We start from the raw sequence: 21,038 nt of genomic DNA, 5'->3' as shown, positions 1-21,038 counted from the left end.
GTGCAGTGACATCTTTACAATTCCTCAAGATCCCTTTTGATACGCTGTTTTGCTCTTTCCTAGAAACTCCACTGACCTTGACCGTCCAGTTTGACAACACCATGGAGATGATAAAAGCCCTGAAAAATGGAGGCGCACATCTGGATTTCAGAGCCAGGGATGGACTGACAGCTTTGCACAAAGCGGCAAGAGTAAAGAACCAAGTTGCACTCATGGTGAATAATTTAAAAATACATTTATCATAAATCATCTCGTACATGCACAGAAAACTCGGGTCAAGCAATGAGAATCTTACTGACATAGGTCCCTTAAAACTGAAAGGATTGATTTTTGGGCTGCTATTATTACTTCCTCTTTGGCTTGGAACTCTGACTTCAATCTTAACGCAGAGATTTTGGGCTACTGTAATACACTGGCAAAAATATTTAGGATTTACTTTTACTCATTTGTAAACAGTTAAAGCGATATTCAGTGGGATGGTGACCGTATAAAAATGATGGCCCTTTCCTAATTAAACCCCATAGATCTGGCAAGCTGCTGATATGCATTAAACTATATACTACCACTGAAACTCGCCACTAACCAGCCATTTCTTAACCGGCTAGGCTAGGGGTTGTCTAGGGGTGGAGCTTGAACAGATCCATCATGTAGCCACTTAGTGGCAATATTCAGTCCACCAACCAGCTAAGCAAGTGCATAAAGGTCCTTTTTTATCAAAACACACTAGCGATCCCGTGTGTGGTCTTTGAATGGGCTTCGTTGGCATTGCCATGCAGGAACTGCAAGTGTGGCATGAAAAGATGCCCAAAGTTAGGATGGCAAAAAGGCTGAATATTGGCTGGCACTCAGTTAACCCCTTTGGACTAGATTCTATATATGGCGCCTGAATGCCGAAACAAATACACCTAGGCATATTCTATAAAGTATGCCTAGATTTAGGCATGGTTTATAGAATACGCCTAGTGGCCATGCCTGTGCCTAACTCTAGGCGCATCCATTTATGCCAAGTAAAACTTGGTGTAAATACTGGCACTTAAATTAGGTGTGGAGCAAGGTGCGCATAGATTTTTGCAATGTCCATGGCCAGCCTCCTTTTTGTCAGCTTGCATTAGAATTTGTGCACATCAGTTCACAGAACACACTTAGCAAGTTGTGCACGTAAATTTTAATTAATGCTAATTAGTGTCCATAATTGTTATTGGCACTGATTAGCTTGTTAAGTAATTATATTGTGCAAACAAATCGGATTATGACCGGATTTGCGAGCATAATTTTGGTCGTGCTATATAGAATCCGGGGGTGTAAGGATATTTCATCTGTATAACTTTTTGCAGATGTTCAGCCAGGCAATGCGTTATGAAAATGACAGGATAATATGTAGTAGAAGAGTAGCTTAGTGCAGTGGTTCCCAGATGTGGTCCTGGAGGCACCTTAGCTAGTCAGGTTTTCAGGATACCCACAGTGAATATTCATGAGAGTTGCATACACTGCCTCCACTGTATGCAAATCTATCTCAGGAATATTCATTGTGGGTATCCCGAAAACCTGACTGGCTGAGGTGCTTCCAGGACTAGGTTTGGGAACCACTGGCCTAGTGGTTAGAGCAGTGGACTAAGGACCAGGGAAGCCAAGTTCAAATCCCACTATTGCTCCTTCCAATCTTATGCAAGTCACTGAGGGGCCCTTTTACTAAGCTGAGGCAAAAAGTGGCCTGCAGCAGTGCAAGTGAATCTTTTGGGCACATGCTGAGCCAGTTTTTACTGCGTCCTGGAAAAAGAGCCTTTTTTTAAGGGGCCGGAGAATGGACGTGTGGCAAAATAAAAACCAGATTGCATCCATTTTTGGCCTGAGACCTTACCGCCACCCATTTACTTAGCGGTAAGGTCTCATTCGCTACTCGGGCGGTAGGCATGCATCGTGTGCCCACTGCTGTTCACCACCAGGTAAGCACCACGCGGTATAAAATAGAAAATATTTTCTTTTGCGTGTTTTTGAGGTACGCCAAATTCAGAATTTCCGCCCGGAGCATGTGGCAGCTAGGCAGTAATAGCGATTTGGCATGTGCTGGATGTGAGTAGGCCCTTATGCACCTTTGTAAAAGGGCCCTTTAACTTTTTGTTGCCTCGGATGTGAAGTTAAGGCTCTGTTTACTAATGTGTCTTGATGTGAACTTAACTTAAGCTCATAGATAATAAATAGGTCCTATTGAAAATGATGAGGCTTTGTGTGTGTTTTTAAAATATATATTAGCTGGCTAACACATTTCAGTAAAAGGAGGCTTTACAGTGTAATGTCTCTGGTGACAGGGAAATACTTAAAAGTACCTAAATATACCTAATGTGGAGCTTACCAGTGAAAGAAGTGAGTAAATAAATTAACTTTATACAGAGATCTTATCCTATAAAGTTAAGTTTTGATATTTCCTGAGTTCAGACTAAGAGCTGCTGAATTTAGCTGCTTTCTGTATAGATTTTGGCTCACCCCAGACCATCTTGTTTTTGTCCCATGTTTGAATGGATATATTTTGTAATTGTGTAAGGAAGTGGGCATATTGTAATTCTCAAAGGCACATCTGTAACTAGTAAGGGACCAATTTTATCAAAGCTCCATTGCTTACTAGTTGGAGAATTTTAAACAGAAGTGTATGATTCACACATTCAAAAGGTTGGGGGGGTGGGGGGGAGGAAGGGTTTTTCTACAGAAATAATGATTCTGTCCCAACCAGTTGACCCACGTTCGCAGAAGGATTAGATGGTGGGACAGGATGTTGAGAATGTCATAAACAGTAGGAACTTACTGTAATTTGGTGTGGTGGTTTAGTTATTAAAATGTAATTGCTTCAACTTTTTAAAATTGAATTCCAGACCATTTTAGAACTCGGTGCTTCCCCCGACTACAAGGACAGCCGTGGGCTGACGCCTCTGTATCACACTGCTATGGTAGGAGACGATCCATTCTGCTGTGAATTATTACTTTATGAACATGCATCTGTAGGCTGCAAGGATGAAAATGGATGGCAAGAAATACATCAGGTGAGAACATGCCTTCTCCTGAACAGTGATTTCCTCCCTTCTACCCAGGTGTAACATTGCCTGAGAGCATTTGTGCATTACTAGGAATAGTTCCAGGAACCTGTGTTATTGTGGTAACGTGAACAAGGGTGGGTCCTGGAGCCAGAATAAACCAGAGCCACACAGCGGGTTGAGGTGAACAGAATAATATATTTCAGGTGTCAGGTAAGGGGTTCTGTTCAGTTCACAGGTGAGGGAAAAAAAAGTAGACAACGTTTAGAAAGAATTTGAAAACTTGACTATTTTTACAGGCAGAGTCTTAAATTGTTATGGAGATCATATTCTTATTTAGAGTCTGGATTTCTTATTGAAATTCCCAGATAACCTGGATCTGTTCTGTTTAGTATTTGTGACCTGCCTTGTACCGATAAGGTAGCTGGTGGGTTATAAAACATGTTATAACATAATATAACACTAGTCCTTAGATATGAGTGTTCTTTTGTGGCCTGCTCCTGTAGTGCCACGGCGTGTACTACGGTCTCTAAGCAAGGTAGGATACACTGTTGGTCTCCAGTCTGGCTCCCCAGAGTACCAGTACAATCTTTAGCAGTCAGCATAGGTCAGCCTACATCCAGCCGGGTCAAAATTGAAGTTGGCCTACTTGAGTTTTGTGGTTGCTATTTACAGATACGTGGTGGAGGCATATTCAGTCAGGTGTGTCTACTTCCCTCTGGGCCTCCTTAACCTAGCTGTGCCCTGTGACTTTTTACTTCCATGACCAGGCCCTCCTGGCTCCACCTCTTCCATGTTATTCCCCCCCCCCCCCCATGCGCAGACCTGTGAGTTTTAAGGTGGTTCTGACACTGAGGGAATATCCTTAAGGGGAAATGGCAGTGTCCTAAAAACTCCCTCACAGTTATAAAGCCACATACCAACATTTTAAAAAGTGTACCTTTATGTAAGTGCTCTGATATAAAGTGGCTCACCACTTAATTAATAATTTTGTACTTGATGTTACTGTGGTAAACATTGCTTTTAAAATCATGTAAATAGTGTCAAACAGAGTCGCAGCATTCTGCAGTGTCTTTGTACCGTAGGAATGCTGTTATTTTTCAGGAAAAGAGGTTGCTATTAAATGCTCCTTGTGACAGGGAGCCATTAACTACTGTTTATTAACATGACTGATTCCTTTGTTAGAAATATTAACTGTAGTTCTAATATTCACAAATGGTGCTAGAATTGTGTAAGTCATCAGCAGGCCATAGAAGAAGGACTGGTATTGACTAAATATATCAGAGGTGGTCTTTTTTTTGTTGGATAAGCAAGTCAAGATTGCTGTAGGAATCAACATTCTAATCCCCTCCCCCCCAAACAGAAAACCAAACCAACCCTTCAGACGGAGAAATCATATACACTTTTTAACAAGTTCTCAAACAAAAAGCAAGAAAACCTATTACTGTTCACTAAGATCTGGAAGGAACTAATCTTTTTAGAAGTGGGTTGTAATACTCAACAAGATTGAAATGATAAATTGGCATGTGGGGATGGTGAAGAATATGAATTAGATGCACAGTCATGCTGGCGACTTCACAGATGTGTTCATCTTCAGTGTAATGAAAGACAGGTAGGGGTAGAGAGACCAGTTCAAATGCCCCCAGAGCATTTATGAAAATGCAGTCTTTTCCTTGGGCTCCTATCAGTTCTGCATAGTTCTTAGGACTCTGTTTCAGTAGTGAATAGGGTGAAATGTGAGTGCATTTCCTGTGTCTTCCAGAGGTGTAATGATTTCTCAGTCTGATTTGAACTTAACTTGATTGCTTGATAACTAGCAATTGCTTAAAGACACTAATAATTCAGCGCTATCTTTGGCATTCTTAATAAGATTAATTTGGTTTATAGTAAGTTTTCAAAAAACTGAAAAAATAGTACAAGATGCTGTCATAGGGCAAGCAACATAGGAACTGCATTTTCATCCAACTGCAGTGAAATAAGTTGGGTCCTAGAGGTAGCTGGTGGCCAGTGCAGTTTTTGCAGGGAGAGTGCGATGTGGTCACGCTACTTGCAACCTCCTGAATTAGTTGGCAACGGTTCAAACTCTTTTGTTTGACCAATGTTCTGAACATTACAGTAGTGTAGCCACGATCAGACTCATCTTTTTGGTAGTAGGAGAGAGAATTTATAGTAGCACTTTTTAAAGATTGTTTGCAGAATTAAAGTGTATCTAGCAATATCCCATGTCATGTCTGTGATATAAGGACTTCAGTCCTTTGGTAACAAAGATAAGCATCAGTCTTTAAAATCCTGTGTCTAACAAGGCACTTCAGTTCTCTGGAATCCCTTGTAATCGCTGCTTAGAAACTATTTCAAAGTCAGGAGGAGGCAGTAAGAGCCCCCATGCTAACTGCAAATAGTCTTATCATGCAGCATAGAACTTTTCAGTGTGTTAACAGCAGAGGACATGCTGGGCAATCTTTGCACTAAGTGCATGTTAAAGCACAGTAAATGCAAAAAGCTTGTGGCACATTAGTAAGAGGGACCCATGGTGTTTTGGATGGAAAAAATACCCACAGTGAAAAGAAGTTGGAATTCTATGTGCGTACTTATTTTAGGCAGCTTTTCAAAGTGTGAGAAGAAAGGTGCTCTTTGAAAGCTGGTGGAAAGTTCCTGGGTAAAATGTGCTCCTAGATTTTGTAGTTATGTAGTCTGTGTGAAAGTTATTCTTTGTTCCATTTTCCTGTAAGATTTCTTGAAAATTCTGTGATGCAGAAGTGCTGTGTAGTCCCCTTGGTGAGCTGCAGATTGAGTGTCAAAGACTAGATTCTATATATGACACCTAAAGAAATCATCTCTGAAAAAAAAATTCGCCTAGGCATATGCGATAAAGTAAATTTAGGCGTACTTTATAGAATAAGCCTAAATTTCCGCATGGTTTATAGAATACGCCAAGCACCTGTCTGCATGACTAAATTTATTCATGGCCAGTCACGCCAAGTAAAACCTGGTGAAATATCGATGCCTAAATTAAGCGCGGACTGGGTATATTCTATAACCACCCGCATAGATTTTCAAGATGCCCACAACCTGCCCATTCCACGCCCATGGCTATGCTCCCCTTTCAACTATGTAACTTATTACACACATCACGTTATAGAATGCGCTTAGACAGTTCTGCGTGAAAAATTCTAATTAATGCCAGTTAGTGTCAATTGCTGGTTAAGTAGCAATTATTGGCGCTGATTGGCTTGTTATCTAATTAAGTTGCGCACGCAAATCCAGAATACAACTAGATTTGCGCACATAGCTTAAGTCGCGCCATATAGAATCCTTGGTCAAGTGCTTCACTCAAGTATTTTTTTTGTAAATGTATACGCAGCAGTGTATTGCAGTATTTGGAAAGCGATGCATGCTTTTTATTACATACTAGTGAAATGTGTAATAAGTATAGCGTAGACTGGACCTTTAGGTGTGTTCATGGAATTATTACAAATATCAGTTTAGGGATCTTCTCCCTTATTAATTACTTTGTTAATCTTGGTGGATTCCTGCTTGTTTACAGAGGACTGTGGCAGCCTCTGCTGGCACATTTGTGAATAGCATTCAGCCTTTTTGCTTATACACACTTCAAACATTTCACCAGCGTTTTTGATCCCTGCATTGCGTTTGTGTATAGAGGTTTGAAAAATTAAGATCTACTAAGTAAATATAGATGTATTGGGAATGCAGAACTGTTTCTTGAAAACCTTTCCTATTCCTTTTTCTTCTTTTGTTTGTGACTGAGCTTATTACCAGTGGCAGTACAGTGTAAGTTTGGTCTGCAGTGTTGAAGGAACTAGTGTCTCAGGGGCAAGGGTGGGTTGATGGGACCAGTGGAAGCAAATATTTTTGCCATACTATGGCAGAAAGAAGTTCTAAATACCATTTGATCGTGCCCTATAATTTTATTATAAACATAAGTTTATATATATATATATATTTTGTTCTTATTTTGTCATTTATGTAGTATGTTTCAGTATTTGGAAGACCGCGATTTGATAGGGCCAAACCCCTTCATGAAAAATTACACTGCTTACCAATCAGGGAACATATTACTTTTAAAATTTGTACCCTGGTCCATAAAATTATATACGGTGATACCCCAGGATATATGTCTGATCTCATAGACTTACCAACCAGAAACTCAATCAGATCATCACTCTCTTATTTAAGTCTCCGCCACCCTAGTTGCAAAGGACTTAAATACAAATCAGTTCATGGATCCAGCTTCTCATATATTAGTACACAACTCTGGAATACACTCCCAAAGGCCGAGAAAACTACGTACGACCACCTCAGCGTCCGTAAATCACTAAAGACTTACTTGTTCGAAAAGGCATATTCTAATGATCCAACTTAATTGCCTGAGTACAACAATTCAGATAAACCCAAGCTTGCTATGAACTTAATGAACTTTACATAACCTCCCTCTCTATGTTCCCTAATGTGTCTGTACATATCTATTTCATTTATAATAAAATCTATATTTGTTCCTAACCCGTGCTATGTAAGCCACATTGAGCCTGCAAATAGGTGGGAAAATGTGGGGTACAAATGTAACAAATAAATGGTAGCCCTCAGTGTTCAAATACTCTACACAGTATTAATGTATCACATTTCACTAAATTCCGCATTTGTTTATAAAGAATTTGGGAACCTCACCAGACCAACCTTAGTGCCACTTAGTGGGCAGCAACCATACATTCAAAAATAGATTTGCCATTAAACCAATTATATTATCATGCTGTAAGGTCTTAGTTCACTGGATGTTACAACATTTAAAATCAGTATTTTACCCAATTGAAATGTACAATTTAGGAATACTTCAAGCATACCATAACTGGTTCAGAAAAGAAAACTGTCTCACCTTTGTTTGAACTTATCTAATGGTTGAAATAAGATGCTAGCAAATTACAGGTAGTTTTGTTAATGGAAGGACTGGGGAAAAAAAAAGAAATTAAAGTCAGAATGTCTATCATTTGTTATATTGCCTGCAGATTTGTAAAGGAAACTATGTAACATTGCTTCTGAATCCAGGCTGATTGCTCTTATGCTTAATAGACAATATTACTTATGATGATGAATAAAAGCATACAACAGATGTTATATTTGGAGACTGTCTTAAAACTATGAGGACTGCATGGTGTTTTATACTGAGTCGCCTGTTCATTGAACTACCCAAGAGCAGGTGTTGACCAAGGTGAACAATATCTTCATCCCAAGGGCTAGCTTTACAAAGCTGTGGTAGAAAGAGGTCTTAGTGCGCCCTTACGTGGGTCTTTTCACATGCTGTAAGGCCATTGCTACCGTAATTAATGGCTAAGTGCTCTTTGCAAGGGTTGATCCCAAAAATAATAGCAAGGCTGGCGCTGAAGATGGCTGAGGGGGAAGTCCTTGATACAGCCTAGTGATTAGGCGAAACATGCGTGTCGGACAAGCTTAAACCCCCCAGTCTGACTATCGAAAAATTAAGTACTAAAGATAGTTAAGTTTAAGAAAATGAACTAAAAGGAAAAATAAAGAATACAGCTTTAAGAGAAGCCAATGAGGAGGTGGGTGCTAACTCCATTAACAGTGTAAACTATTGGTGATGTGCACTGCTGAGGCTATATATTAGAAAAAATACAAATGTTTTTTTTTTAATTCTCTATAACATTTGAAAGGAGTAAGAGAGAGAACTAATTTGGATATCTAGAACCTGTTATATTTGAAGAGTTAAGTGCTATTGTTGCCATTAGTGCATGAGCCCTTACCTACACCTAATTTGTAGGTGATAAGGGTTCATATGCTAATCTGACATTAATCAGTTAGCACACGGCAATTTAGCTGTGCTAACTGATTAGCATAGAAACATCCACTGTCTGCCCCCCAGACACCCCCCCCCCTCTACAGTAAAATAAAATTTATTTTTTAGTATGCGATTTGCAAGTACAGATTGCTAAATTACCACTGGATGCTTCATCATGTCCCGCAGTATGCATTCACTAGTGCTTTCCGTAGCTTTGAAAAAAAGCTCCAAATATCTTATTTTGATTTACAATTGTATATAGTTTATCAATAGAAATCAAAGTAAAACATGGAAAAGAAAATATGATACCTTTTTTATTGGACATAACTTAATACATTTCTTGATTAGCTTTTGAAGATTGCCCTTCTTCGTCAGATCGGAAATAAGCAAATGTGGTAGCAGATAGTATATATAAGAGTGGGAAGGTGGGGGTATGCATGGGGACATCAAAGCATTTCATTGATATTCTAACAGGATGGGTGTTGGTAGGTGAGAGGAGGGTAATAAACAGAGAAATACAGCTTTATGGTTTATAATGGGTTAGAAAACCCAGATCCTTATTAAGTCCTGTTTGTTGGGTGTCAAAATATTCAATCATTCTTATTTCAAAGGTCTTACGTTCCTGTATTGTTTTAAAATTACCTTTCAGTATTCATACTGTGAAATCACTGGTGCAGTGTTCTGGTCTTGTAAAGTGTTGGCCCACAGGGGTGGGGGGCTTGACTGGCACCGGCTACATTCATGTGATGTCTGTGCAGATTGAATCTTGTCTTAAGCATCTGGCCTGTTTCTCCAATATAGCATCCTTCGTTACATTTTTTACACTGAATGATATATACCACATTGGAAGATGAGCATGTAAAATAGTCCTTTATGTTGAATATTTTTCCCTTGTGAATGACTGTGGGGTCTTGTGAAATGTTTTGGCATAGTTTGCAGCTGGATGTGTTACAGGGAAACATGCCCTTTTCTTTTTCCGTCTGTGTTGGGAGTTTACTTCTGATCAGCTTGTGTTTTAAGTTTGGTGGCTGTCGGAAGGTCAGCACTGGTGGGGATGGGAATATCTCTTTCAGTAATTCATCTTCCTGGAGTAGCGGCTGTAGGTCTCTTATGATTTTCCTCAGTTTCTCCAGCTCTGGGTTGTATGTCACTACAAGGGGAATTCTGTCTGTGGCTTTTTTTTCTTTGTACTATAGCAGATTTCCCCTGGGTGTTTTGAGGGAGGAGGTATTATTGGAGATTATTTTGGGGTTGTAGCCTTTCTGTTTGAAGCTCATTTAACCCTCCATTGTCTCTGGTAAAAGCTTTAGTTGTGAGCCCTCTGGGAACAGGGAAACACCTTAAACTACTACTGAAAGAGATGTGAGCTAAATCCAAATATATAAATTTAAAAAAAAAGAGAGAGAGCCCAGTTCAAGTGCCCCCAGTGCAGAAGATAATCTCATGTAGTTTTTAACGTTTATTAAAATGCACGCTTTTCCTTGGGCTCCTATCAGTTCTGCATAGTTCTTAGGACTCAGTGTCAGCAGTGAATAGGGTGAAGTGTGAGTGCGTTTCCTGGGGGTATCTCTACCATATGTCTTCCAGAGGTGTAATGATTTCCCAGTCTGATTTGAACTTAAATTGATTGATTGCTTGATGACTAGCAATTTGCTTAAAGACATACTAATTATTCAGTGCTATCTTTGGCATTCTTAATAAGATTACTTTGGTTTATAGTGAGCTAAATCCATATATATAATTAGCCGCCCCCCCCCCCCCCCCCAAAAAAAAAACTTCTTAACTGAGGGAATGGTGAGCATCTGGACTATACTTCCAGCAGATGTTATAGGAGTTAAACCAATAGGAATTCAGATATGTTTGGGATAGATCTGTGGATGGTAATTTGATAACTGGGCACCTATACAAAGTGTAAATCAGTGTGTATTTTATACAGACAAAACAAAAAGAACCTAGAAAAAATATATCAATACTTCAGAATTTTTTTTGGACCATCATATAGCTTTCTGCCCTCTTTTTGTTTATCAAGTCAGGGGGAGCAGAAAGGTATCATCATTGGTCCAGTCATATTTGTGAGAAATAAATCATTCAAAGTGAATAAATATCCAATTCTTGTGAAAAACTTATTAAGGTAGCACTTATTAAGGTAGCGACTTCACAAAGTTATTTAGAAAATTAGTTTAAAAAACTTAGCTCATAGCAGCAGAGACATTAACCAGATCTCACAGATGTGCCTTATATTGGCAAAAAAATAACGCTAGGCATTTTCACAATCAGGTTGCTCCATATTCAGGGCTCAGTCCTAAAAACAAAAATATTATATTAGTCAAACAATCAAAAATATATATAAATAACAGTAGCATTCTTTCAAACACATATTTGTAAATATTGGCCACCGATTTTAATTGCGATCATTCAGATATTTAAAGAAAATGGTGGTTGGATATAAATACTACATTCAGAAAACCACCAGCCAGTCAGAACAGAGGTGCAGATAAAAGGAGCCTATCATAGGGTTAGGCCTACCTATCAGTCAAAGAACGGGTAGCCATTCAAGTTCTCCATTTAGTCCCATGAGATGTAGTGTCTTCAATGTATAAATCCAGTACTGTTCACGATAGGCAAATTGATATTACATGTCACCTCCCAGTACTGACAGTGTAATCATGCCAGTAATCCTCTATGTCAAATCTGTCGTGCTGTGACTGGCAGCTAGCTAATGAGGGACCAAAGGAACAGGAATAGTTCTAGTATTCAGTCGACTGAGATGTTTAGTATGACTTATATAAATTCTAGTACAACATAAGTGGAGTTCCACGTCATATATTTAGCAGCTTGGAGGCTATTTGCTTATGAGAGATAATTCTAGAGGGACGTGTGCATTGATTTTCCCTCCTCTAGTTAGTGCCCTTAATGTAGCCTTTGTAGGCAAAATGTGGCCACTTTGGGCTTATTATTTCCTTGGTGTAATAAAAGCCTTACTTCTACTCCTAACTTCGTACGGTGGTCTGCTGTTTTTTTCTGGTGATCCAAGCATTGTAGATACCTGCCTCCACTTTCATCCAGTTTTCTGTGTGTAGAAACATATTTTATGCTTGAATGATTTTTATTAATTTTTCCATGAGACATATACATGTCAACTTTATGCAACAAATTCAAAACATATGCACTCTCCACCATTAAGAGCTAAATATCCAACCCCCTAACCCCCCCTCCCGTCCCCTTCTCCTCCCCTCTCCCACCTTCCCTCCCCCCTTAGAGGTAATTCCTTTCTCACTCCTATTGACCCTATCTTTACTGTTCTATTTCTTTACATATTCAGTAATTGGCTTCGTGCCATAGGGGTCGTGTCCAAGAACGGGCTCCTTTTTCTTTTATAAAGAACATGCATGCCTTCTAGGTTTGCCAAATGCCTGCTCTAGGAACACCTATACCTGCTATAAAGGAGGCATGATCATGCTTGTTTGCTTACTTGTAAACGAGTATACACCCATGCAGTTTTATCACAGCCATTCCCCACAAGTAAAACATGCTTTACTTGGAGACAATGGGGCTCATTTTCAAAGCACTTAGACTTACAAAGTTCCATAGGCTACCACGTAACTTTGTAAGTCTAAGTGCTTTGAAAATACACCTCACTGTTTCATAAAAAATAACCCCAAATGAACCTTAAGGAAAGGGAAGAAGACTACCACAGGTTGTGTAAGACCTGTGAGAGAGCAACTGGGCAGACTGGGTGGCCAAGGGGTCGATTTCTGCTGACGCCATCTGTGTTTCTGAAGCTGAATTAGATGCTGTAGGTGTCCCAATGGGTGCGTGAGAACATATGAAGCACTATGACAGTGACACACCTGTATTTCTGTCGAGTTTTTATGTACTGAAAGACATTTTTTATGAATTCTGCTTACATCTGATCTTGAACTTATCATGGGGCATATTTTCTAAACATGATGGCCATTAAATTAGAAGCCCATCTGTAATTCACATGTGTAAATACTGGCTTTTTACACACATATATGATATAGACGTATAAACCCCAATTTCAGAAAGCTGGTATTTACATGCTTAATCCACACTATATGTAGGTTACAAAGAGATGGGGCATGGGCAGAACTGAAATCTTCTTCCTCATTTCAGAAAGGGAATGCATGTGTATGTCCCTTTATTTCTGCATTGGGATTTACAGCTGCTTCTTTGCATGTGTAGGTTTTTAAAAAGTGCTTGATTCAGCCAGCTCTGTACAGTAGGTATTAAGGGAGATATCCTTCCTTAATCCCCCTACTGTGTATTTCCCCCCTTTCAGATTAGAAAAGAATAATGATTGCAGCCTCTATATTTAATTAGCAGCATTGACACATTTGATTTTCAAAATGGCCGACATAAATATGTAAGTACTGACATAAGTAGATTATGAAATACCATGTTACATATACAGTGGGGGAAATAAGTATTTGATCCCTTGCTGATTTTGTAAGTTTGCCCACTGACAAAGACATGAGCAGCCCATAATTGAAGGGTAGGTTATTGGTAACAGTGAGAGATAGCACATCACAAATTAAATCCGGAAAATCACATTTTGGAAAGTATATGAATTTATTTGCATTCTGCAGAGGGAAATAAGTATTTGATCCCTCTGGCAAACAAGACCTAATACTTGGTGGCAAAACCCTTGTTGGCAAGCACAGCGGTCAGACGTCTTCTGTAGTTGATGATGAGGTTTGCACACATGTCAGGAGGAATTTTGGTCCACTCCTCTTTGCAGATCATCTCTAAATCATTAAGAGTTCTGGGCTGTCGCTTGGCAACTCGCAGCTTCAGCTCCCTCCATAAGTTTTCAATGGGATTAAGGTCTGGTGACTGGCTAGGCCACTCCATGACCCTAATGTGCTTCTTCCTGAGCCACTCCTTTGTTGCCTTGGCTGTATGTTTTGGGTCATTGTCGTGCTGGAAGACCCAGCCACGACCCATTTTTAAGGCCCTGGCGGAGGGAAGGAGGTTGTCACTCAGAATTGTACGGTACATGGCCCCATCCATTCTCCCATTGATGCGGTGAAGTAGTCCTGTGCCCTTAGCAGAGAAACACCCCCAAAACATAACATTTCCACCTCCATGCTTGACAGTGGGGACGGTGTTCTTTGGGTCATAGGCAGCATTTCTCTTCCTCCAAACACGGCGAGTTGAGTTCATGCCAAAGAGCTCAATTTTTGTCTCATCTGACCACAGCACCTTCTCCCAATCACTCTCGGCATCATCCAGGTGTTCACTGGCAAACTTCAGACGGGCCGTCACATGTGCCTTCCGGAGCAGGGGGACCTTGCGGGCACTGCAGGATTGCAATCCGTTATGTCGTAATGTGTTACCAATGGTTTTCGTGGTGACAGTGGTCCCAGCTGCCTTGAGATCATTGACAAGTTCCCCCCTTGTAGTTGTAGGCTGATTTCTAACCTTCCTCATGATCAAGGATACCCCACGAGGTGAGATTTTGCGTGGAGCCCCAGATCTTTGTCGATTGACAGTCATTTTGTACTTCTTCCATTTTCTTACTATGGCACCAACAGTTGTCTCCTTCTCGCCCAGCGTCTTACTGATGGTTTTGTAGCCCATTCCAGCCTTGTGCAGGTGTATGATCTTGTCCCTGACATCCTTAGACAGCTCCTTGCTCTTGGCCATTTTGTAGAGGTTAGAGTCTGACTGATTCACTGAGTCTGTGGACAGGTGTCTTTCATACAGGTGACCATTGCCGACAGCTGTCTGTCATGCAGGTAACGAGTTGATTTGGAGCATCTACCTGGTCTGTAGGGGCCAGATCTCTTACTGGTTGGTGGGGGATCAAATACTTATTTCCCTCTGCAGAATGCAAATAAATTCATATACTTTCCACAATGTGATTTTCCGGATTTAATTTGTGATGTGCTATCTCTCACTGTTACCAATAACCTACCCTTCAATTATGGGCTGCTCATGTCTTTGTCAGTGGGCAAACTTACAAAATCAGCAAGGGATCAAATACTTATTTCCCCCACTGTATAAGTTTCATCTGTTGACTTTTGTTCATGTCAATAATTATGAAATTGGGGTCAGATTCTATATAAGACGCCTAAAAAATCTGCACAGTAAACATTTCTGGCTAAGCGTATTCTATATGTGTCACCTGGATTTAGGCTCGGTATATAGAATATGCTTAGTTGATTTCCTAGTGCCTAAAACTGCGTGCCTCCATTTACACCAACAAAAATGTGGCGTAAATCCCTGCACTTAGATTTACACTCACTGTAAACTATAACTACGCATGTAGATTTTGGAACACCCACGAAACACCCATTTCCCCACCCGTAACCTTACCCCTTTTGAACTGCATGCATTAGAATTTAGGTGCAGTTCATTACAGAATATGCTTAGCGAGTTGTGCGCATAAATTCTAATTGCCAAATAGTGCTCATTATTGCGTTAGATGCTGTTTTGAACACTGATTAACTTCTTTAAGCCAATTAAGTTACGCGTGTTATGGAATTTGCTTAGATTTCAGCCATAATGAACGAAAATGTCCAGGACTTAAAACTAAGATGTTTTGTTAGACCTATTTTAATACTGACTAAACCCCAAAAAAGTGCCCTAAATGACCAGATGACCTCTTAAGAAATAAAGGAATGACCCCCCTTACTCCTCCAGTGGTCACTGACCTCCCATCCCCCCAAAATGTGAACGAAACAGTATATACATGCCTGTATTACAACCGCAGATTTTATTGCCATTCCTATTATAGCAGCAAGCAGGTCTCTGGAGTGGCTAGTGATTGGTGCAGTGCACTCTTGAGGAGACCCAGGCCCATATCCCACTAACCTGCTACACTTGTGGTGGAAATTGTGAGCCCTCCAAAACCTACCAAAAACATACTGTACCCACATATAGGTGACACCTGCAGCCCCAATGTCGCTTTCGGCACCTAACCATTGTTCATCTATTCAGGAAATCTAGACTGCCCCAATTTGATTGACTGCTCTTTTTTGTCCTTTAGATTGTAAGCTCCTTCGAGCAGGGGCTGTCCTCTATGTTAAATTGTACAGTGCTGCGTAACCCGGGTAGCGCTTTATAAATGTTTAGTAGTAGTAGTAGTTTTGGAGAGCTGAGCATAAAGTATAAGGGGGTGATGGTGAGATGTGTACCTGGAGCTTTTATATGAAGCCAACTGCAGTGCCCCCTAGGGTGCTCTGCTGGGATGTCTGTGTGGCTAGTCTACTAAGATTCCTGGCTCCTCCTACATCCCAATGGTTTGATTTTGTGCTTTTTTTCACTTGGACGTGTTTTTTTTCCCCGAAAATGGACCAAAAAGATAAATGTACAGAGCCCAAAAATATCTAGCAAGTGGCCATTTTCAGAAAAAAATAGACATTTTGCTGTTTTGAAAATGGCTATATTTGCTATTTGGATTCTGGGCATTTTGAGCAAAACGTCCAAAGACGAACTTAGACATCGCATCAAAAATGTTTGTAATGGGGATTTAAAAATGAAAGGGTGGATATTCAAAGCAATTTAACTGGCCAGAAATGGTTCCTGGCTGAATGAATCACTTGTTTGAGGTTATCTGCTGTTATTCAGCAACACCAATCCAGTTAGCGCTGCTGAATATCATCAAAGTCAGTCCTATCTTTATGAGGTGTCGCTTATGCTGTTAGGAGCTCAATATCACATTTAACTGCATAACAGAGAGCTGGACGCATAAAACCAGATATTGCATGCTGGTGCCCAGATGTGGCCTGGCATTGAATATCCAGGAATAACACTGGAAAAAAACGCCCATCACCTACAGCTGAATATCGAACCCAAAAATATATATCGAAAGGTTTACCATCCTTTTCACTCTCATAGCATATATTGTTACGTTGCTCACCTTCCCTCCGAGGTTGCAGCTCCCCAAACAAAAGAACACTCTCCAGCCGTGCTCACCTCCAACTCAAAATAAAGCTGTTTATTGCATAGGAAGGGCGTCCCTCCTTCTCTCAAGTACAGATCCAAAACACAAAACAAATCCCTATTACCAGGTACCTTACTCAAGGCGGTTGGGTACACAGGCCAGGCTTCAGCAGCTGTGTCCTCTCTCTTCCTCTCCTAGAGAGGAGCAGCTAAAAGCAAACCCCCCCCCCCCCCCCCCCCCCGTTCAGTTTAGCTAGGCTTACCAAAATACAGTTCAGTTTAGCCAGGCTTTAAAACCCCAGCCTGGCCTTCAAAACACAGTTCCGGCTAGCCAGGCTTTCAAAACACAGTTCAGGTTAGCCAGGCTTTCAAAACACAGCCAGGCTTTCAAAACACAGTTCAGGTTAGCCAGGCTTTCAAAACACAGTTCACTTTCAATTCCAGCTTTAAAACACAATATGGCTCTACGCGGGCTCAAAGCCTAGGGTCCCACCCTCTTGGTCAGTCACTCTCTCTTACCTGACCTCCTCCCGCTTGACCCGGCTTGGCCCCGCTACCTCCTTGGCTTTCGCTGAGCCAGAGCTGAAAAGTCCATCGGCTCTTCCAGGGTGTTCTCCGGTTCAGTCAACTCCATAGGGCAAGGCTCACTCTCTGCCTCTCTCTCCTCAGGAGCCCAATCCATATTCTCCTCACCCCGCCCCTCTCCCAGCTGCTCAGCCTTTTCTTCATTAAAGTTCTTTGGAGTCCCTTCTTTCTCCACCCACTTGTTCCACCACCTCTTCCACCAGGTTGGAGAATCAGCCTTACTCCTTCCCCTGTGGCCCTCCTCTGGTCTCTCCCGGGAATGCACAGGGTTTCTCTTATCCCCCGGTTCCCTTGGGGCATGCTGGGAGTTGTAGTTTCCTATTTCGGGTTCTTCCCTGGGGATTGCCTGCCTGTACCTGGGGTATTCTTGCTTACCCCAGGGTTCCTTTGGGGCAGGCTGAAATTTGTAGTCCCTTTCTCTCCTCTTTTCTTTCTGTTCCCCAGGGCTGCCTACATACTCTTTACAATATATATGTGAAAGCTTCCTAGCTGGCAGTTTGTGTGTCCAAGTATTTAAAAAGCATGGGGACCCTACATGAATTCTAGTTTACCAAGGCCCCCCATCCCTCACCTATATCATTATCCTATGCAGAGAGAATGGTACAGTATTGGTAAATCAGGCCCTGAAAGTCAATTTTTTTTTCTGTTATTGTGTGGCTAGATTTATGAATTTCTCAACAATTTAGAGCATGATTATTTTACAGCAGGGGTTCTCAACCCAGTCCTTGGGACACACCTAGCCAGTCAGGTTTTCAGGATACCCACAAAGAATATGCATGAGAGAGATTTGCATTCCCTACCTCCATTGTCTGCAACTGTATCTCATGCATATTCATTGTGGGTATCCTGAGAACCTGACTGGCTAGGTGTGTCCCAAAGCCTGGTTTGAGAACCCCTGTTTTACAGTGTTGTAAAACAGTGATCTTTCAGATAGGCAGATATTTCCGATCTTAGAAAGAAGGGCAACCTTCGAAAGCTAATCAAGAAATGTATTAAGTTATGTCCAATAAAAAAGGTATCATCTTATTTTCTTTTCCATGTTTTATTTTGTTTGATTTCTATAGATAGGCAGATAGTCATGGAGAACATTCAGGTTAGTTACACTTTGTAAAATTGGGAATTGGAATGTGGTTATGTTATGAACTGCCTCGGATTTTTAAAAGAGGCTGTAAGTAAATTAATCAATGCATAAATAAATATATTGTAAAGCATTTTCTATTAAAAAAAAAAAGTAAATGGTGTTAACATTTTCAAAACTTGGTGTCTTCCAGGCCTGTCGCTATGGACATGTTCAGCATTTAGAGCATTTGTTGTTTTATGGGGCAGATACAAGAGTACAGAATGCTTCTGGAAACACTGCCTTACATGTCTGTGCTCTTTATAATCAGGTATGTGTCGGCTTAGATTTTTAGCATGTGTGCATTTTCTTGATGTGAATGACTGCCAATCAAATTAGGTCTCTGCAAGAAATGAATTCATATTGGTCTCTTGACAGTGTCAGATTTAGTAACCTAAGAGGCAAAGTCCCATCTCTGCCAAAGAACTTGCTGAAAAATCTGCCTATCTCATTAGACTACCAAGGATGATAATATGCCTGGGGAGCCATTTCTAGTTCTGTGGATTCAGCACCCCGTGGAGCACTAAATTACCAAGGTCTCATAGCCTTTCTTAAGTAGTGAGCTTCATGCATTTTGTTCTCTTTCTCAATGTCCTTTTTTTAGCAGTGAAAAAGAAAAGAATGCATGATCGTAATGATGCACACATCACATCCATTAATAATTAGGGTGTGTCCATCTTATCCTGAGAAATACAAATGATTCATGGTGGTATAATAACTATTTTGCTTACTGAACAGACCGCACGGTTATGAAATAGATTTTTGCTTTGTAGTCTGGGTCTAAAGTTTATTAATGCAATACATTCCAACAGAAACCAGCTTTATCTTATAGCTTCCAGATAGCTTGCAGAAATGGGATCATACAATCAATACAGAAAATTCATTGGATGTGTTGCACCATCCCTAATATTTAGGTTATCAATAGAAATCAAACAAAATAAAACATGGAAAAGAAAATAAGATGATACCTTTTTTATTGGACATAACTTAATACATTTCTTGATTAGCTTTCGAAGGTTGCCCTTCTTCGTCAGATCGGAAATAAGCAAATGTGCTAGCTGACAGTGTATATAAGTGAAAACATTCAAGCATTACTATGACAGTCTGACAGGGTGGGAGGATGGGGGTGGGTACGAGGTATGCATGGGGACATCAAAGCATATCATTGATATTCTAACAGGATGGGTGTGGATAATTGAGGGGTGGGGTGATCAACAGAGAAATACAGTTTTATGATTTATAATGGGCTAGGAACCCCAGATCCTTGTTAAGTCCTTTCTGTTGGGTGTTAAAATATTCAATCATTCTGACTTCAAAGGTCTTACGTTCTTGTATGGTTTTAAAGTTACCTTTCAGGATTCTCACTGTGAAGTCACTGGTACAGTGTCCTGGTCCTGTAAAATGTTGACCAACAGGCGTGGGAACCCTACTGGCACAAGTATTGTTCATGTGATGTCTATGTAAATTGAATCTTGTCTTAAGCATCTGGCCTGTTTCTCCAATATAGACTCCTTCGTTACATTTTTTACACTGAATGATATATACCACATTGGAAGATGAGCAAGTGAAAGATCCCTTTATGTTGAATATCTTTCCTTTGTGGATGACTTTGGGGTCCTGTGAAATATTTCATCCACAAAGTCATCCACAAAGGAAAGATATTCAACATAAAGGGATCTTTCACTTGCTCATCTTCCAATGTGGTATATATCATTCAGTGTAAAAAATGTAACGAAGGATGCTATATTGGAGAAACAGGCCAGATGCTTAAGACAAGATTCAATTTACATAGACATCACATGAACAATACTGGTGCCAGTAGGGTTCCCACGCCTGTTAACATTTTACAGGACCAGGACACTGTACCAGTGACTTCACAGTGAGAATCCTGAAAGGTAACTTTAAAACCATACAAGAACGTAAGACCTTTGAAGTCAGAATGATTGAATATTTTAACACCCAACAGAAAGGACTTAACAAGGATCTGGGGTTCCTAGCCCATTATAAACCATAAAGCTGTATTTCTCTGTTGATCACCCCACCCCTCAATTATCCACACCCATCCTGTTAGAATATCAATGATATGCTTTGATGTCCCCATGCATACCTCGTACCCACCCCCATCCTCCCACCCTGTCAGACTGTCATAGTAATGCTTGAATGTTTTCACTTATATGCACTGTCAGCTAGCACATTTGCTTATTTCCGATCTGACGAAGAAGGGCAACCTTCGAAAGCTAATCAAGAAATGTATTAAGTTATGTCCAATAAAAAAGGTATCATCTTATTTTGTTTGATTTCTATTGATAACCTTAAGAGTGGACTAACACGGCTACCACACTCCTCTACCTAATATTTAGAAAATGAGCTAAAAAGGTATAGGTTTGCACTTTACTAAAGGAATGAATTTTACTTATTTATTTAATTTATTTATTAGGATTTATTTACTGCCTTTTGAAGGAATTCACACAAGGCGGTGTACAGTAAGAATAAATCAAACATGAGCAATAGACAATTACAGCAGTAAAAATATTCAAATAATAAAAAATATGGCATAGTATGCTACTTACAATGTCAACACAATACATAATAG

The 21,038-nt window shown here is 40.3% G+C and overlaps 1 protein-coding gene across 1 annotated transcript in view; it reads left to right on the top strand.

The window, feature by feature from the left end:
* SHANK2 (SH3 and multiple ankyrin repeat domains 2) overlaps window positions 1–21,038 on the top strand; it is an 846,275-nt gene that overhangs the window by 194,046 nt on the left and 631,191 nt on the right. The window contains 3 exon segments of the mRNA XM_030200750.1: window positions 64–215; window positions 2,865–3,032; window positions 18,600–18,716. Of these exon segments, the coding sequence (XP_030056610.1) occupies window positions 64–215; window positions 2,865–3,032; window positions 18,600–18,716 (437 nt within the window).

This window comes from Microcaecilia unicolor, chromosome 4 (assembly GCF_901765095.1).
Source record: "Microcaecilia unicolor chromosome 4, aMicUni1.1, whole genome shotgun sequence".
NCBI classification, from domain to species: domain Eukaryota; kingdom Metazoa; phylum Chordata; class Amphibia; order Gymnophiona; family Siphonopidae; genus Microcaecilia; species Microcaecilia unicolor.
The sequence above is the reverse complement of the archived record's forward strand: the minus strand, read 5'-3'. Positions and strand labels throughout refer to the sequence as shown.